At 46.9% G+C, this 18,034-nt stretch overlaps 1 protein-coding gene across 1 annotated transcript; it reads left to right on the forward strand.

Annotated features, from left to right (window-relative positions):
- Nucleotides 1-301: 301 nt before the first annotated feature.
- LOC131901945 (serine/threonine-protein kinase PLK1-like) lies at nucleotides 302-17,307 on the forward strand. The gene is given in 11 exon segments (XM_059252988.1): nucleotides 302-380; nucleotides 7,472-7,797; nucleotides 8,128-8,296; nucleotides 9,174-9,312; nucleotides 10,021-10,114; nucleotides 11,512-11,731; nucleotides 15,311-15,466; nucleotides 16,226-16,303; nucleotides 16,511-16,665; nucleotides 16,763-16,963; nucleotides 17,101-17,307. Coding segments are annotated over 11 exon segments (1,824 nt in total).
- The last annotated feature ends 727 nt before the right edge of the window (nucleotides 17,308-18,034 follow it).

Here is an 18,034-nt window from a genome sequence, read left to right on the forward strand (position 1 = left end):
GTGGCTGAGAAGAAGAAACCAGGACCAAATCTGGTCAGGCTGACGATCTCTGCGTATCCAGTTAGTTCTTGGTTTCCCAGGCTATCCCACGAGCATTCAATCCTCAAGTCCCCGCCCATCAAGTTTCTTGCTCACAAGATATAGGTTTTAAAAGGAGCTGCACCATTAGAGCACTCACATGATACAGAGTGCTGGGTAGCTTCCTTCTTAAATCCCCGTGGCCAATCAGCAATGCGCAGGCCTTTGAAAGATTCCCAGTGCCTTGTTTGAATTCCAGGGGGAGCAGAGCAAGTTTAGGAGCATGAAGGCAGCAGCCAAAGCTGGAAAGCTGGCTAGAGCACCAGCCGACCTCCGGAAAGCCAGGGTCCAGGGAGACGCAGGTCCCAGTGCCCCAGTGGCCGCCCCACTGTTGAAAAAGATTCCAGAGGTCTAGGTGGACAAAAGCAGCACACGCCTTTATGTAAGGGGATGCTTTCTGAGTAAAGCAGGCTTTGTCAAATGCTTTGAGATCTCAGACCAAAACACAAAGGAGGTGTTCGCAGCCAAGATGGTGCCTAAGTCTTTGCTCACACCCTCCTAGAAGGAGAAGCTGTCCAAAGAGATTTCCATTCACCGCAGCTTCTCACATCAACACGTCGTAGGCTTCCACAGCGTTTTTGAAGACAGTGAATTTGTGTTTGTGATTTTGGAGCTTTGTCAGGAGAGGGTGAGTGTTTCTGCTGTGGGGCTGGGGTGTTCACACCGTGAATTTGCTGGCAAAGGAGCACTGATGCCTTGGAGTAGCCTAGAGGAGTGCTTGTGTATGAAGCAATTATGGAAAGGCTTCTAGTGAGGGTGCTGAGTGCGGTTGAGAAAAGACTCTGGGTAAGGGCACGCATTAACAGGAGAGGGTCCTGTGAATGATAATGACCAGTGTATGGGCAGAATCATCAGGAGTCTGCCAAGACCTCTGTTTAATCCTGAGAGCTTAGTCCTGGTCCCATCCAGCTGGCCACCCTTTTCGGTGGGCTTCAGTAACTTCTTCCTTCTTCCTCAGTCCCTCCTGGAGCTGCACAAGAGGAGGAAAGCCCTGACCCAGCTGGAGGTGAGCTACTACCTAAGGCAGATAATCCTGGGCTTCCAGGATTATTCTTCTTCTTGAAGGAGGATCTGGAGATGAAAATAGGTGAGGTGCTGTTAGCAGGCTATTAGCAGCATCAACCCATTCCTTGTTCTTGCAGCCTTCAGAAGTAAATGTATTTTATTAAAAACAATTCTTTTTAGGGTTAGGGCATGGGTCAGGGTTGGAGCACCTCCCTAGGGTCCCTCAGTGAGAGACGGGGCGTGGCTAAGGGGTAGAGCCCCCACCTAGAATCCCCCAGTGAGGGGCTGGTGGTGTGGCTCAGGGGTAGAGCCTTCGCCTAGAATCCCCCAGCATCACCCAGGTGTAGACTTTTTATCAATTTCCAGACATTACTCTCAAGCAATTATTTCCTAACTCCCCAACTCTTCCTTTATCAGTGATACAAAACTCCTTTCAGGAAAGAAGAAAACCTGACTTCTGAGAAGAAAGGATCAATGCTCCAATACTTCCCAAGCTCCCTAACAAGAATGAATCACATCAGTGCTGTACTGAAGAAAATCAGGACCTCAGCTCTGGAGCATGCACAGAGGACCTGAGAGAGAGTCTGGGCCTCCAGTCTGGGAGGGATTCAGGGAGTTGCTCTAAGGACCCCCGTTCTCTGGCTCAGATGCCTGTCGGCCCAGGCTCTAGCCTTAACCAGCACTAGGGGACGCCCCTAAATTCTGCCCTGCTGCACCCACAATTCACCCCACGCCCCACTCGGAGGAGTGTGCCAGTGTTCCCCAAGCTTCTCAGGCCCTGGAGGCAGAGAGGACCGTGTATCATCACAACTGGAGGGTGTTTCTGCAGGCAGCATGCCGGGTGAGTACCAAGCTCGCATTTGGTATCTTCCAGCAAAGGGCGGTGTAAGGAGGCGTGCCTTCGAGACTTCTCTCAGAGGCTCAGGCTTCCAGCCCCACTTGGAAAGCACTAAATACTAGCAGGAGGGGGGGCAGGGCTACCTTAACGTCCCGCTTCTCTCAGCTCTATGGAGCTGGGAAATGGGAAAGCACCAACCACAGGAGGCGTCTGTGGTGTGCCCTCAGATGGGGCGTGGCCTCAATACTTGAGGCAATCCTCCTGACTTAATCTCTTGGGGACTGGATTTATAGACATGATCCATCATGGCTGGTTAAACATCTCCCCTTAACAGAGGATATCATATTTTGTTTATAGAGATGATGTAACATTTTAAGTTGAGCTTCACCATCAAATCTATGATGCTCTTTCCCAGTTACTGTCCGCACGTGATTTACATTTGTTTCCTGGACACATGTGTTAGCCTCTGTCATTCAGTGTCTTTCCAGATCAGGCATTTTCAGTGCCTCCTTAAACACCCCAAGTTCCTCATATTGTGGTGATCCCCGACCATAAAATTATTTGCATTGCTACTTCATAACTGTAATTTTGGTACTGTTTTGAATTGTAATGTAAATATTTTTGGAACTAGAGGTTCATAAAGCAGTCAAGGCCCAAAGGTTGAGAACTGCTTCTTGAATTCCAGCAAAGTACTGTGGCCCTGAGCTTCACCCACTGCCTTATTCCAGCATAGACTATGGTTAGTGTGAGTTCTTTCTGTTGTCTTTCCTCCCAGAATCTGCATGTAGTGGGTAACATTAATATGTTGAAATTGGTCTTGTTATTGCCACTGAAATATAAATGTAAGTTAAATTGACTTTTGCTAAACAAGAACAATATCAAATAAGGTACTTTAGGAAATACCTTGTGCTATGCACAGTGTTAGAAGTAAGAATAGCTATGTCAAAGTAATGAGCAATTCTATCACCTAAAATCGGTATCTAAACCCTTTGCTGAATTCAAAGGATATTTTCTGGTCCTTTTCTGACCTGTTTCCATTATGTTGTTGAACCATTACTCTTTAGACACAATCTCACCATGTAGCCCATGCTGACCTCAAATTTTCACAAAAATCCATATTAAAATTTAAAGGGTTTTATCTAAATTTCATATTCCTCCCAGGGACTAGAAGTGTAGCATGCATGAGGCCCTGGGTTCAATCCTCAGCACCCACATAAACTTGGTACCTTCTACATGCCTGTAATCTCCTACCTCAGTCTCCCAAACCCTGATAAACAGGTGTGAGGCATCAGACCCAGGGAACTGTAACTCCTGCTGTTCTGGCGTATGTAACTTGTTTTATACATGATTCACCTGGCTGTTAAGTTGTAGCGAGATCACACATGGACATTTCTTCCACTGTAATTATTGATCCAGCAAGTCCCTAATGACCACCGACTGGGAAAACCCATTCAGTCTCATTTTCTTCTGCTCATGGTGTCTCCCAGCTTGCATGCTTTATTCAGTTAATCAATTCATTCATTCGGCTCCATTATGGGCACTGAAATCACAGGTTCTGCAGATTAAGAAATGAACATCAGTACCTAGTGAAAAATGTAGCTTTGTTAATCTTTGGATCTGCAGCTTTTAAAGGACCAGCCTTACAAAACCTCCTCATTGACTCTTTCAGGGTCTGCTTCATTCACAGCTAAGCCTCTCAATGCACTGGCGTGGAAATGACATGGGGACAGTATCCTTACCAACATCCTTTTATCTTTGTTTCATTTATAATGAGCTTACAAAGACTGGATGGTCAAAAGGCTTCTTCGGACATCTTTAGTTTTTGTTAACTCACCCTTGCACAGTTTACCCTCCCCACCCCACTATTCCCTACCAGCCTGCTGCCAGCCCCGCTTATGCCTTTAACCTGGAGTGTTCTCCCTCATTCTTTCATGCAACCTGTGTTTACTATCCCTTCTGATTATATTTTTTACTTTGGCTGCAAGATGTAGGTTTTCTTATAGCTTTTTCATATGCCCTTCATTCTAGTTAAGTCTTTTCCAGTGTGTCACTTCTCCATCCATGTTTGAACCTTCCCACTTTGAGCATTCCCGCTCTCTACCTTGACTTTTTAACTATATTTTACTAAATCCACCTGCCCTCATGAATCCATGCCCAATGGCCTGTCTCTAATTACCTGGCTTCCACATGTACTCCAAAAACACAGAAATGAAAAATTTCAAAGCAAGGATACCTGTGTGAGAGACAGTACATTTGTCTTAATGAGGCAGGGTCTCGTGTACTCCTGGCTGGCCTTTTACTCACTGTGTAGCAAAGATGTCCTTCAATTACAGGCAGGCAGCACCATGCCCTATTTGTGTGAGTGTTGAGGATGGAGCCCAGGACCAATTGACCTACATCCCTAGACTAGGGAAGAAACATACAATAGGAAGAAAAAAAATTATGTGAACACTAAGTTTATCATGTGTATTTTTTGAGGCTGGTCTTTACTATGATGCCCAGGATGATCTTAAAGCCCCGAGTTCAAGTGTTACACCTGCCTGGGCCTCCTGAGTAAATGACACTGTGGGTATGCACCTCAACATGAAATATGTTTCTTGAGCAGATTCTTGGCATGGCTCCTCTGCACATCCATCTCCGTGAGCATTCATGGAAAATGCTTCTGTGTATAGAAAAGACTGGATGAATGGGGCCCTGCTGGAAAGGTGGCAACAACTTCCCACTGACCTATGAACCCAATCTAGACTCTTCATTTAACCTGAAACTGCCTCCAGGAGCTGATGATGTTTGACCCTTGGTGCTGTGCTGTTCCATGCACACTTCGGCTTCATTTTTGTTTTGTGGGTTTTTTATATTTAGCATAGAACTGAGCTGCTCTGACATTTTTCATATGTTATGTTTTCATTTATGCTCTCACTACCTTTTCCACTCTGTCAACTAGACCTTCCCTCTCTCCACCCCAAACAGATTGACTTTCTGCGTTCATCTCATATACACAATTATCCTCTTTGCCTCCCTCCTCCGATTAGGTCCCCTTTCTAGATGTGCACGTGTGTGTGTGTGTGTGTGTGTGTGTGTGTGTGTGTGTGTGTGAGAGAGAGAGAGAGAGAGAGGGGGGGGCAACCTCTAGATGGCACATTTCATCACATCCTTCCACTGTCTGCCTCACTGTGGTCACTTAATCCTTTACATGACAGACAATAATTTACTGTCTCTTGAAACTATGAGAGAAAAGGGAGTTCCTAAAGATTTTAGTTCCCAGTTTCAACTAGTCATGACAGGCTAAGGCTAGAGGTTATCTTCCTGATACCTGAGTCAATTCACAATATAATGGTAAACAGATCTAATAATATGCCTACTTTATAACTAAGCAGTCTGATGCTAAGATGGAAAAAAATCACAGTCTTGATCTTAACTCCCAGCACAATCTCTTCATACCACATTTAATCCATGATACAGTTTCAGAAATGAACAGATGCCAAGTTCTCCTTTCACAACCTACTTCCTGTTACTCCCACATCATGAGCCTCTCAGAGACCACCAGGAGTCCGAGTTCATATGCAAAAGCAAAAGAACCTTTCATGCAAGATCCAGCTTGGGCTCTTCATCCATTCCGACACAGTGGTTGGATCAGGGACAGCACCGAGCTCAGTTCAGGGAGAGTTTTTAAGGAGTAAAGGATGGGGGTTAGGGGAATTCTGGATTCAGATGGGGGTTGAACTCCTGATTGGGCAGGAGCGAGGTAACAGAAGTTTTGTCAAACAGTGGTTGGTACTGGCTGCAAGGAAATTGGCAGTCTGTATACTAATTAAGTAAGCTATCCTTAATGAGCACTTAGTACTTGTTTGTCTCAATTCTGATTGGTCTCCTACAGGGTACATTTGTGGCTTTTCCTGGTTATTGTAATGGTGAGACCTAGTTCTAATATTGTTAGTTTGCAGCCTGTCATGGCTGCCCTAATGTTAAGTTAGGCCCCTTTGCTTCTCTATAAAGAAAGTAACATTCAGAGGTTCCCTTGCCTAGCAGCACTAACAGACTTTCAAAGCAGCAGCCAAGGTCTGGAGGAGTTGCATGTGTTTACAGGGGAAGCTGTCAGGAGGTGTTTAGGAAGGCATTTAGGAATCAGAATACAGATGCTTTAGCATCAAAGGAACATTGGAAGGAAATTAGCAGCTCTAGTGTTTGTCTGGCTTTTCAGCTTGCTACCACAAGATTGAACTACCAGCTCCTCCCCAGCCTCCCCTCTATTTGACAAAATAAAACACTTTTTAGATTGAAGGTATTGATTTGTTATAACATGGTGTCTTTCCCTTATTTAGTTTCTACTCATAATAATAATCTTAACTATGCAATCCAGCTCAACTTCAGGGGAATGAGGACATTACAAACCCAAAGAAGAGCAGCAGGACTCAAGGACTATAAGATATTAATAGCAGAAGGATGGGTGCCACAGTTGGATGGGTGCGCTCGGAGCTGCAGATGGGAGGGTCTGGTGTTTAAGGTGTATGTCAGTCAGAACTGTCACAGCTGTCCCATAGTTGGCAGTGGTGAGCTTCTTGCTGAACTTGGTCTTCTTGGACCCAAGGTGCTCATGGCTTCAACAATGCTCGTGTCTTCTTTAGCATTCCCAAGGACCATGTGTTTGCCATGAAAACACTGAGTCTCTGCAGTGCAGATGAAAACTGGAAATTGTTTGTCTTGGTTCATCATTTGCCATGGACAAAATACCAGGACCTGAACGTTCAGGATGACATTCCCATCCTTAAATTTCACCCCATGGATGGATGGACTTCATATGAGTGACTATGGCACATAATGTCACCACCCAGACATGAATCCTGGAATAATTCAGTGAAAGGAGAAACACTCGTAACCAAATACTTCCTTTCAAATGTTCAGAGCAGCAAAGTTTTCTTCTACCTTGGGAACTTTGCAAATAGCTAGAGGAAGACTCAGCTGAAGGGTGGCTGTCTATACCGAGGTTGAAGACCACTGTGGACTTGACCATAGATCTAGTGGCCACAGGGCACAGGGCAATCTGCAAATGATCTTTTTAAAAAAGTTAACAGAGAGGCACCGTTCACCAAAGGATGGAAACTGATGCAAACTCACAGCCAAATACTAGAAGGAGTTCAGTGAATCCTAGAGAACAGGAGGAGAAACGATTGTAGGAGCCAGAGGGGTCAAGGACACCACAAGAAGACTCATAGAATCAACTAACCTGTATCCGATTAGTTCTTAGTTTCCTTGGCTATCCCACGTGCATTCAATCCTCAAGTCCTTGCCCATCAAGTTTCTTGCTCACAAGATACAGGTTTTAAAAGGAGCTGCACCATTAGAGCACTCACATGATGCAGAGTGCTGGGTGGCTTCTGTTTTAAATCCCTGTGGCCAATCAGCAACGCGCAGGCCTTTGAAAGATTCCCAATGCCTTGTTTGAATTCGAGGGGGAGCAGAGCAAGTTTAGGAGCATGAAGACATCAGACAATGCTGAAAAGCTGGCTCGAGTACCAGCCCACCTCCGGAAAGCTAGGGTCCAGGGAGACGCAGGTCCCAGTGCCCCAGTGGCCGCCCCACTGTTGAAAAAGATTCCAGAGGTCTTAGTGGACAAAAGCAGCAGGCGCCTTTATGTAAGGGGATGCTTTCTGAGTAAAGCAGGCTTTGTCAAATGCTTTGAGATCTCAGACCCAGACACAAAAGAGGTGTTCGCAGCCAAGATGGTGCCTAAGTCTTTGCTCACACCCTCCCAGAAGGAGAAGCTGTTCAAAGAGATTTCCATTCACCGCAGCCTCTCACATCAACACATCATAGGCTTCCACAGCGTTTTTGAAGACAGTGAATTTGTGTTTGTGATTTTGGAGCTTTGTCGGGAGAGGGTGAGTGTTTCTGCTGTGGGGCTGGGGTGTTCACACCGTGAATTTGCTGGCAAAGGGGCACTGATGCCTTGGAGTAGCCTAGAGGAGTGCTTGTGTATGAAGCAATTATGGAAAGGCTTCTAGTGAGGGTGCTGAGTGCGGTTGAGAAAAGACTCTGGGTAAGGGCACACATTAACAGGAGAGGGTCCTGTGAATGATAATGACCAGTGTATGGGCAGAATCATCAGGAGTCTGCCAAGACCTCCCTTTAATCCTGAGAGCTTAGTCCTGGTCCCATCCAGCTGGCCACCCTTTTCGGTGGGCTTCAGTAACTTCTTCCTCCTTCCTCAGTCCCTCCTGGAGCTGCACAAGAGGAGGAAAGCCCTGACCCAGCTGGAGGCACGCTACTACCTAAGGCAGATAATTCTAGGCTGTCAGTACCTGCACCACAATCAGGTCATTCACAGGAACCTTAGGTTGAGCAACGTCTTCCTGAACGAGGATCTGGACGTGAAAATAGGTAAGGTGCTGGATCTGCGGATGCCTGGTGCCAGAACAAGAGGAGGCAAGGAGAGGAAATCTGGGAGAATGGGAGCCAGAGAAATGGAGGGCCAGTGGGACATGGAGGTGCTGCCCTCCAGAACGCCCTCTAGTCTAGAAATGGAAGGTGAGGGGCCCACACGTCAGTGTCTTGCCTTTAGATGCATTTGCTCTTTTTGTTTTTGTATTTGCTGTTGTTGTTTTGTGTACCTCAATACAGTAGTTCTGAAAATAGTTTACTTGGGGGTGCCTCCCCCAATTACTACCCTATCTCATAGCACTGAGCCAGGTGCTCCTCAGTCAGTTTCCTTTTTAAACTGGAGGTCTAGACGTATGCCATGCAGCAAGGCTGGCAACATTCCCTTAGCTGTCTCTTTACTGAGCTGAAAAGTTCTGTTCCCTTGAGACTCTGAATCGCCTCAGTCCCTATTCCCACGTCACCTTTCTTACCTTGTCCATCAGCAGTCATGAAGAGTATTTACTTGGTTCCCTAGTGCATCCCATTCTGTTGTCATGTGTTTTAAATTTCATTTATTTATGTGAGGGGTGGGGATAGAAGGTAACTTTCAGGAGTCAGTTGTCTCCTTGCACTGTGTGGGTCCCAGGGTCAACTCAAGCCATCTGTCTTAGAAGCATGCACCTTTACCTACAGAGCCATCTTACCGCCCTAGCCCTGCTATCTAAAAGAGCAGTGTAAAGGGCAGTGGGAGGCCTGCCAGAGCCAGCAAAGTAGAAAGGTTCCCGGAACAGAGACTTTGGAGTTTGATTCTCAATGGTCAGACCTGAGGCAGCTGTCTGCAACCACAGGTGACCCAGACCTAGCAGCTGAGCGCCCTCTCTTCTTTCCTCTGTCCCAGGGGGTTTTGGGCTGGCAACCAAAGTGGAGTATGAAGAGGAACAAATGAAGACCTTTTGTAGCCCCCAGAACTTCATAGCTCCCGAAGCGGTGAGACTGGGAAGTTTTGAGGAGGATGTATGGTCCATCGGGTGCATCATGTAAGTTGGGAATGGACTCAGGAGCTATGGGTCTCAATGGGGCTTTCTGAGGCACTTCACCCAGTTGACCTTACCCTCTGGATCCTTCTTCCTTATAGAAAGGCTATTTCAGGGAGCAGGTTGCCCACATGAAGCCCTATTTCCTTATCAATCTGGTGTAGGATGTAGGATTTCCTGTAGCTTGGACTTATGGTCCAGAGAAGGGATGAGAAAGTCTCTACAATTCTTCCTCCAGCTCTTTGCTGTTTACTAAAAGCGTGCACAGACCCAAACCATAAACACCTGAGGGCTTGTTAGGACTATGGAATCTCAGTTCTGAACCTGGGTTTAATTGTGTCCCTGGCTGACTTTCAAGAAAGCTTTGGAAGCACTGATGAGCACTGATGGGAGAATCAGATCATCAGAAAGGCTGATGGTAGGCAGAAGTCCCATCATGGTGGCCTGTGGTGGATAGCAGTGGCCTCTGGGGTCCTCTATTACTACAGCCCAGAGCTGGGGAATTCCTGGCCCCTTAGTATCCAGGTGTTATCAGCTACATTCTTCTGAGGGTTTGTCCTAGCCAAGGTTACTGTGGCACTAGGCAGACTTGGAGACCATCCCCATCTCTTCCTAGTCAGTGAATCCAGCACAGCCCCCTTCCTCTAGACAATGACTTATGCATTTGGACTTTCCTGGGAGTTTGAGCAAAATTCTTCCTTGTACCTCCAGGTACACCTTGCTAGTGGGCAAGCCACCTTTTGAGACCCCATTCGAAAAAGAAACCTACCTCCGGATGAAACCAAATGAATACAGTGTTCCCAAGGTGACAGCAACACAATTTTATTTTATGTTTCACCGAAAAGCTATTCACTGAGCCCAGCTATATCCTGAGGACAGAGCCTTGACTCTAGTATAGCCACAGAGAATGTATGTCTGAAGCCTGGCCTTGAACTCGCTACATGTTGAGTTTGAATGTCAGATTCTCCTGCCTCTCCCTCCCAAGTGTTGAGATTATAGGCATGCAGCACTAGGCTGGCTTTACGGGGTATACTGGGAGCTGAACTGGGTTTTGTGCTTACAGGCAAGCACTCTGCCAACTGAGTCCCATGCCCAGCTTCCTGAATGGATGTAAAGTGCAGGGAGAAAATGGGGGAGAAGAGAAAGACGTGCTTAAGCTTGGGACATGGACCATCTCCACCCAGCTGAGCTGTGTTTAGCAGATGATAGCTTGACTCTTGTGAACCAGGCTTCCCATCTACAAAGTGGAAGTTTCCCCAAGGGCTTCCAGTGACAAAATGACATCTTTTTTCACAACAAATGGCAGACATCTGTTTGAAGGGATAACCCATTTCTGGGGACTAGGTCTACCTGGGACATATGGCCACTTTCAAATTGGTGTCCTTGACTTGTATGTAGAGTAGCTATGTCACAGAGAATCAGCTCACTGCAGACAGCATGGACTGGCTTGAGCCAGCTGGACTGCTGTGGTATAAGTCCTGGCTTTATCACCTAGGCTGTGTGTATTCTCAGACAGGGGCACTTTCTCAGTTCTGAGCCTGCTTCTTCACCTAAAGTGAGGCATAGTAGTGGAGTGAGTCTTCACTTTTGTGAGGCTGAGGCAGGGGAATCTCAAGTTCCAGGTTAGCCTGAGCTACATAGTGAGATCCTGTCTCAAACTATATAGGGGGAGGGAGTCTTTTAGGAGTTTTTGTGAGGCCCAAATGAATTAATATACAAGACTGCATTCCTGATACATAAGAAGCCTAGAGTTAATGCTCTGACTGACAGGCCTGTTCTAGGTTTTATCCCATATACCAGGTGTCCCACGTGGTGGGGTCCCAGGTATGGTACCGCTCCCCCATTCTACAGATATGCCTTGGTGGGCCCAGAAAACCCAGGCTATTTGTCAGAGCTGGAATCATGGGGGCGGAACTGGGATTTAAACACAGGTGTGGGGACCTGGAGGCCCCTCTGGTGGTAAATAACTAAATGTGTTTTGCAAGGGCAAGCTGGGGAAATCGTCCCAAGTTAATATTGAGTGCCAAGTGGCAGGAAATGATCCTTCTCACCAGCAGGGTGACGTTGGTCCTTGCTAAAGCTGGGGTGGAGGACCTGGTGGAGCTTACGGCCACTGAGCTATGGTATATTTGAGATAGGAGCAGCCACATGTCAGGTGGGGTCCCTGTCTCATCTCACTTAGGCTCTGCTTCTCCCCTCCAGCACATCAATCCCGTTGCTGCCTCCCTCATCCAGAAGATGCTCCAGGCAAAACCTGCTGCCCGCCCCACCATTGAGGAGTTGCTCAAAGATGAGTTCTTCACTTCTGGCTATATCCCTGCCCATCTGCCCATCACCTGCCTCAGCATCCCACCAAGGTTGTCAGTGGCTCCCAGCGGCCTGGACCCCATCAGCAGGAAGCCTCTCATGATCCTCGAGAAAGGTGAAGCTTGGTCTTGGTAGGGTAGACTGCAGAGAGCCCAGATTTCCAGGGTGCATTTCAGGGTGCATGCACCTTACTCTGTTCCCAGAGGTGGGTCCTATCCTTGAGGTCTGGTCCCTGGGTTCTTCTGACCCTTGGGCTTGGCAGGAAGAACAGACTGAATCAACCCATTTGATCTGATAAGGAAAAAATGGACTGCACACCAAGCCCAGGAAATTCTTTTTGATTATGTTTAAAAGTCTCTATCGTCTCTTTTGCATGTTTTGTTGAATGCTAGAACTTGTCAGGTATAGACATGGAGTATAACACGGCACTCATCCTCATTCTCAGCCATGGTTCACTCTACACCTTTCACCCCTTTGAGTGCTTGTGTTTTGTCTGTCAGGAGCAGGTCTCTCACTGTCACTAGGCTGCTCTGGAGTCAGTCCTCCTGCTTAGGGCTCTGGATTACAAGTTTGTCAGCACATCTCACTTTTGAAATGTCACTACAGCCAACTTCAGCAGTCTGCCATTTTACACTTAAACTAAAGTACATCTGTGAGTTCGAGGCCCGCCTGGTCTACAGAGCGAGTACCAGGACAGCCAGAGCTGTTAGAGAAACTCTGTCTGAAAAAGAAAACGAAGGATTAAATAGGTAGAAGAATGAACAGGAAGCATCTGACTCTTTTCCCAGTCTGTTTTTATTTCTTTTGATGTTTTCATCATCAATCCTCTGTGTTTCTCTTAACTGATTGAGAACAAACTTTGTTTTTTTTTAAATTTATTTATTTATTATGAGGACACCAGATCTCATTACAGATGGTTGTGAGCCACCATGTGGTTGCTGGGAATTGAACTCAGAACCTCTGGAAGAGCAGTCAATGCTCTTAACCACTGAGCCATCTCTGCTGCCCCAAGAGCAAACTTTCTTCTGTTAACGCTTCTGTGTATACTTCTTGAAAACAGACATGACGGACATCAGCACAACCTTCAGGACTGTGAGCATTAATCCAACCCTGTATTGTCTTCACGATTTCTTTTTCTTTTCTGTTTTCTTTCTTCCTTCCTTCCTTCCTTCCTTCCTTCCTTCCTTCCTTTCTTTCTTTCTTTCTTTTTTCCTTCCTTCCTTCCTTTCTTTTTTTTTGAGACAAGATCTCACTATGTAGCTCAAGCTGGCCTCCAGCTCACAGAGATCCACCTGTTTCTGCCTTCCAAGTGCTAGGATCAAAGGCGTGAGCCACCTCACCTGGTAGCATTCTTTTTTTTGACTCCCTCCCTCTCTCCCTCCCTCCTTCCATTTATTTATTTATTTATTTACTTACTTACTTATTGAAACAGACTATGAAGCCAAGACTGGCCTCAGGTTTGAAATCCCTGGCCTCACTACCCCCTCTCCCCCCAGATGCTGGGCTTATAGGAGTGGGCCACTGTATTTAGAATTACTATTTTTTTTGCAGCTTTATTTGACCTTAATATATTTCATTAAGGGTTGTAGACTTTGAGAAGTAACTTGAAGGACATTGTTTCTCTGTTTGGCTATACCACCAATTTAATATAAAGTTCTCAGTTTGTCTGTTCAATTAGATTTACATTTTTAGGCAAATGACTTGCGATGATTTAGTTTGGGATTTGGTGCTTTGAGACAGAGTCTCATGTTTTCAGACTAGCCTTAAACTGCCAAATGCTGGGGTTACCAATGTGTGCCTCACCCCTGACTCAATGACTTGGATTTTTTGGAATAATCTTAGGGCTATACAAAGTGTTATAAACAAATAGAGCTGACTTCCTATGTGCCCTTCCCCCAGCTTCCTCCGCTATCAGCATCTCTCTACCACAGAATAATTACCAAAACTAAAACGTTAACCACAAGATAATCTTGTCAACAAACTCCAGTCTTCATGTCAATCAAACAGATTCCCCATTAACATCACCTTGTTCTGTACCAGGGTGTAAGTCAATACCACACAAGGCATTTAGAGACCTCAGCTTCTTAGTTTCCTCTAGCCTGTGACAGTCTCTGGGTTTTTCCTTGTGTCTTGTGACCTTGACACTTTCAGAGGGTGCTGATGAGTGTCTTTCCTGTTGGGTTTGTTGCTTCCTCATGATTTAGGGAAGATTCTACATTCTGAGCAGGAATGCTGCAGAGGGGGATGTGCTCTTTTTAGTGTGTTGGGGAGACAAGGCTGTCTCTGCTACAGATGCTGTTTTTTCAGTCATTGATAAGTATCTTGCAGGAAGTTGTTTGAAAAACTGCTGCCCATCAATTTTGGCACCCACATGTGGGTCTTGGTGTAGTAATTATTGCTGTAATTTTTATTTTTCCCTTTAAATTTTTGAGACAGTGTCTCATGTGGCCCAGTCTGCTTAGAATTCCCAGTAGCCAAGGATGACCTTGAGCTTCTGTTCCTTCTGCCTCTGTCTCCTGAGTGCTAGGAGACACCACCACAGCCAGTTTATAAGGAGCTGAGGATGTTAATTCAGGGCTTCACACTAGACAAGCACTCTGTTAATTGAGCTATTGCTGAGCCCCCTTTTCTGTTCCCTTTCCTGTAGTGCTGGACTTGTGGATCCTATCTTATGGGGAGGTATTAAAATACTGCTCCTTTAGGATTCTTTTTTTCTTAGTAAAGTAGCAATAAATGAAAATGTTTTATAGACATTTTCCAGATTATCCAAAGGTAGGGAATTGTATCATGTGTTATATGATCCTGGAGTAGTCGTCCTCCATTTTCAATAGTTTTAGTTGGACAAGTTTGATTTTACATATTCTGCAAACAGTCTCATTTTGTTTTTCCTATGAATGGGTGTTTTACATGCATATATGAATGTGTAGCACATGAATGCCTGGTGACCACAGAGGCCAGAAGATGGTCTTGGATCCCCTGGAACTGGAGTTACAGGTGGTTGTGAGCCTCCATGAGAATGCTGGGAACCAATGCCAGGTTCTTGACAAGAATAGCCAGTGCTCTTAGTGGCTGAGCCATCTCTCCAGCCCTTTTCTGGCTAGTTTTAAAATCAGAGCTTGGATATTTTATTTCACACTTAAGTTCTTAATACAGCATGGTGGGATTGTTGTTGTTTTTAATTGAAAATTTAGGGAATGTCCTGTTTCACGGGAGAACTGACACATGCTGGTTTGGGGAAGTGAATTGTTCAAGAATAAAGACAGCAACAGTGACCAGCGCAGCCCCGGTCACCACAGGCCAACTAATGCTTCAGTGTGGATTTCATTAGACTCACTTATCTGTAAGCACACAGAGCAAAAGGCTTACACTGCGCTTCACCCATCCTTCCACCTTCCTGGATGCACAAGGTACCCTTCGTTCTTTGCTTGAATTGGTGCCTTCGGGCTCCCTCCCTGAGTGACAGCAACAGCAGGTGTCCTGGAAGGGCAGGCTGTTGGAGCAGAGGCCTGAGCTCCTGAAGCTTTGTGGCCTCTCAGTGAGCACCATATACCTGACACACCAACCTGGTCCTGACTCAGTTCCCAACAGCAGTGAGAGCTGATGGGACTGTGGGAAGATTGCTGGCTGTGCCAGGCAGGCCTGTGCTCCCTCCAGTGGTTTTTTTGCCTGGCTAATGACCATGTCACCTTCTTAGGTGTAGAGAGACCCTTGCCTGACCGTCCCTGGGAAAAGGAGGAGCCAGTGGTTTGGGGGACAAGTGAGGCCATCGAGTGCCACCTCAGTGACATGCTGCAGCAGCTGACCAGGGTCAATGCCTCCAAGCCCTCAGAGCGAAGGCAGGTGCGGCAAGGTGAGTCCTGCAGGGGGCTTCCCATCTGGAGAAGGCAGGGTATCTCAGTCAGTAAGCAGAGCCCCCATTTCCTGGAGATCAAAATCCAGATGAGTTAGCCTGACACCCAAGGCCCTCCTGGTGTGCCTTCTGCCTGTTTCTGCCCCGTCTCACTCTGTAGGTGACTGATAGGTCACCTCTGCACAGCTGTGTCTGTTGTTTCCTTTCTGCCCAGGGAATTAATCCCTTGGTCCTCAAGAGACTCAGGTCAGCTCCAGCCTCAGAGCTTTTGTGCCCACTGTCACCACCCTGACCCCCACTGCCAGCACTTCCTAACCTGATATAATTCTCCTTAACATTTCTTTCCAACACATTCATGTATCTGCAGTTGGGACTCGTGTGCACTGAGGTGGTTCTAGCATTGCAGGAATTGTTGGGTCTGCTCAGTTTCTTCAGTACTTTAATCTGGGGCTCTAGGCTTTCCACCAGCCCTGATGTTAAGGACTTTGGTTACTCTTCATCCCTCTGGTTGGTATGTGGGTCCTTCTAGAAGCCTAGGGTTTTCTTTTTCTATCCACACCTACCACAGTTCCTGAGACACAGTAAAGGGGCCCACTTAACGAATTGGGACTTGACATCCTGGGCTGCAATTTGGGTGTCTGGGTTTGTGCCATCAGAGCCCTCCACAGGCTTCATGTGGTGACCCTCCAGCTCTGAGGAGGATTATCTGAGAAGACAGAAGAAGGGACTGGCCTAAGCAGTGCTCTGTTTCTATCCCAGAGGAGGCTGAGGATCCTGCATGCATCCCCATCTTCTGGGTCAGCCAGTGGGTAGACCAATCAATGAAGTATGGACTTGGTAGGTGTCTCCAGAATGTACGATGGGCAGGGGATGGTGTTGCCATAGTAGCCTTTGAGTGAACAAGTGAGTGATGTCCGTAATTGTGTGGCTGTGTTACCAAGAATTGTTAGGGCCTAATGCATGCAAGCACTCTACTACTGAGCTATTCCCAGCCTTTGTCAACCTCCTCCTGCCTTTCTAAGATAGCCCTCCCCCTGCAATTAGGGTATCGGCTCTGTGACAACAGTACAGGAGCACTCTTTAATGACTCAACATGCCTCGTCCTCTACAATGACGGCGACAGCCTCCAGTATATAGACCATGATGGAATGGAGTCTTACCCCACCATGAGCTCCCACCCTGACTCCTTGATGAAGAAGGTGGGAACTGGCTGCTGTAAGATGGTGTGGCAGGGTATGGGGTCTGCCTCAGGGTCAGGCTCTCATTCTGGAATCCCTGCCTCAACTTTCCAACCAGGTCACTCTCCTCCAGCATTTCCAAAGTTACATGAATGAACACCTGCAGAAGGCAGGGGCCAACATGAAGGCAGGGGCCAACACCACACCCCGGGAAGGTGATGAGCTGGCCCGGCTGCCCTACCTGAAAAAATGGCTCCGCACAAGCCGCGCCATCATCTTGCACCTCAGCAATGGCACTATACAGATTAATTTCTTCCAGGTGTGCAGGGGCCTGTACTTGAGGTGGCTGGGTGGGTGGAAGTGCTGTCCCTTTCACCAGGTGGGGGGCCTTCCTCCCCTTTGCCTCAACCTCAGGCACCGGCTGAGCTTTTCACTCACTCCCTTCTTCCCTCCAAGGACCACACCAAACTTATTCTGTGCCCCATGATGGCAGCTGTGACCTGCATCAGCAAGAACTAGGACTTCCACACATACTGCCTGAGCCTTCTGGAGGAATATGGCTGCTGCGAGGAACTGGGTAGACAGCTGTGCTATGCCCACACCATGGTAGACAGGCTGCTGAGCTCAAAGTCTACCAGCAGCAGACTCGAGGACAACCCCTAAGCCTCTGTCCTTTAGGCTGGTGCCCCTTCACTCTGCCTGGGGCTGCATTGCTGGACTTCTGGGACTGCTGCTCAGTGCCCATGTCCCTGGGGCTGGGTGGGGAAGGGGTTGCTGTGTAAGTTATTTTTGTATATGTTTGGATCTGAATTTATAACCTCTTCCCCTGCCCTCAGCCTACTGTATAACTTGTATAGATATAACTTGTATAGATATATTTCTATTGAATTTGAGACTGTTCTTTTCTTCGTTTTATATTTATTCAATATATGTGCATATCTTTTCTTATCCTGTGTTTTTGTGAGTACATGGAACCCAGAGTATTCCTCTGTTCCAAGATCCTCAGGCTGCTAAACTGCTGTCCAATATTTTGATGCTCCCTAGACAAGGTTGATCCACAGGCTTAACTCCTTGGTCCACCTTTGGGGCACCTGGTTGTCTCAGCTCTTTAACATCTGGCAGGACCTCTCAGAATCCAAAGCTGGTGACTAGTAGGGCAGGAAGAAACTCTCAGGAGCACAGGTTCTCAGGGCATGGTGAGTGTGTAGCAGCAGCCTCTGGAATGGGTGTGTGAAGTAATGGATGTAGCCAGCAGGGACTTGGCCCAGAGCCTGGTGTACTTCAGTTGGGAGCTCCCTGTAGTGGTGCTTCTGGGGATGGACAGGACAAGGACACTGACTCAGTTATGGCAGGCCATCCCTGATCCATGTCCCACCCAGGTTCTCAAACA

Source organism: Peromyscus eremicus, unplaced genomic scaffold (genome assembly GCF_949786415.1).
Source record: "Peromyscus eremicus unplaced genomic scaffold, PerEre_H2_v1 PerEre#2#unplaced_706, whole genome shotgun sequence".
Taxonomy (NCBI): Eukaryota; Metazoa; Chordata; class Mammalia; order Rodentia; family Cricetidae; genus Peromyscus; species Peromyscus eremicus.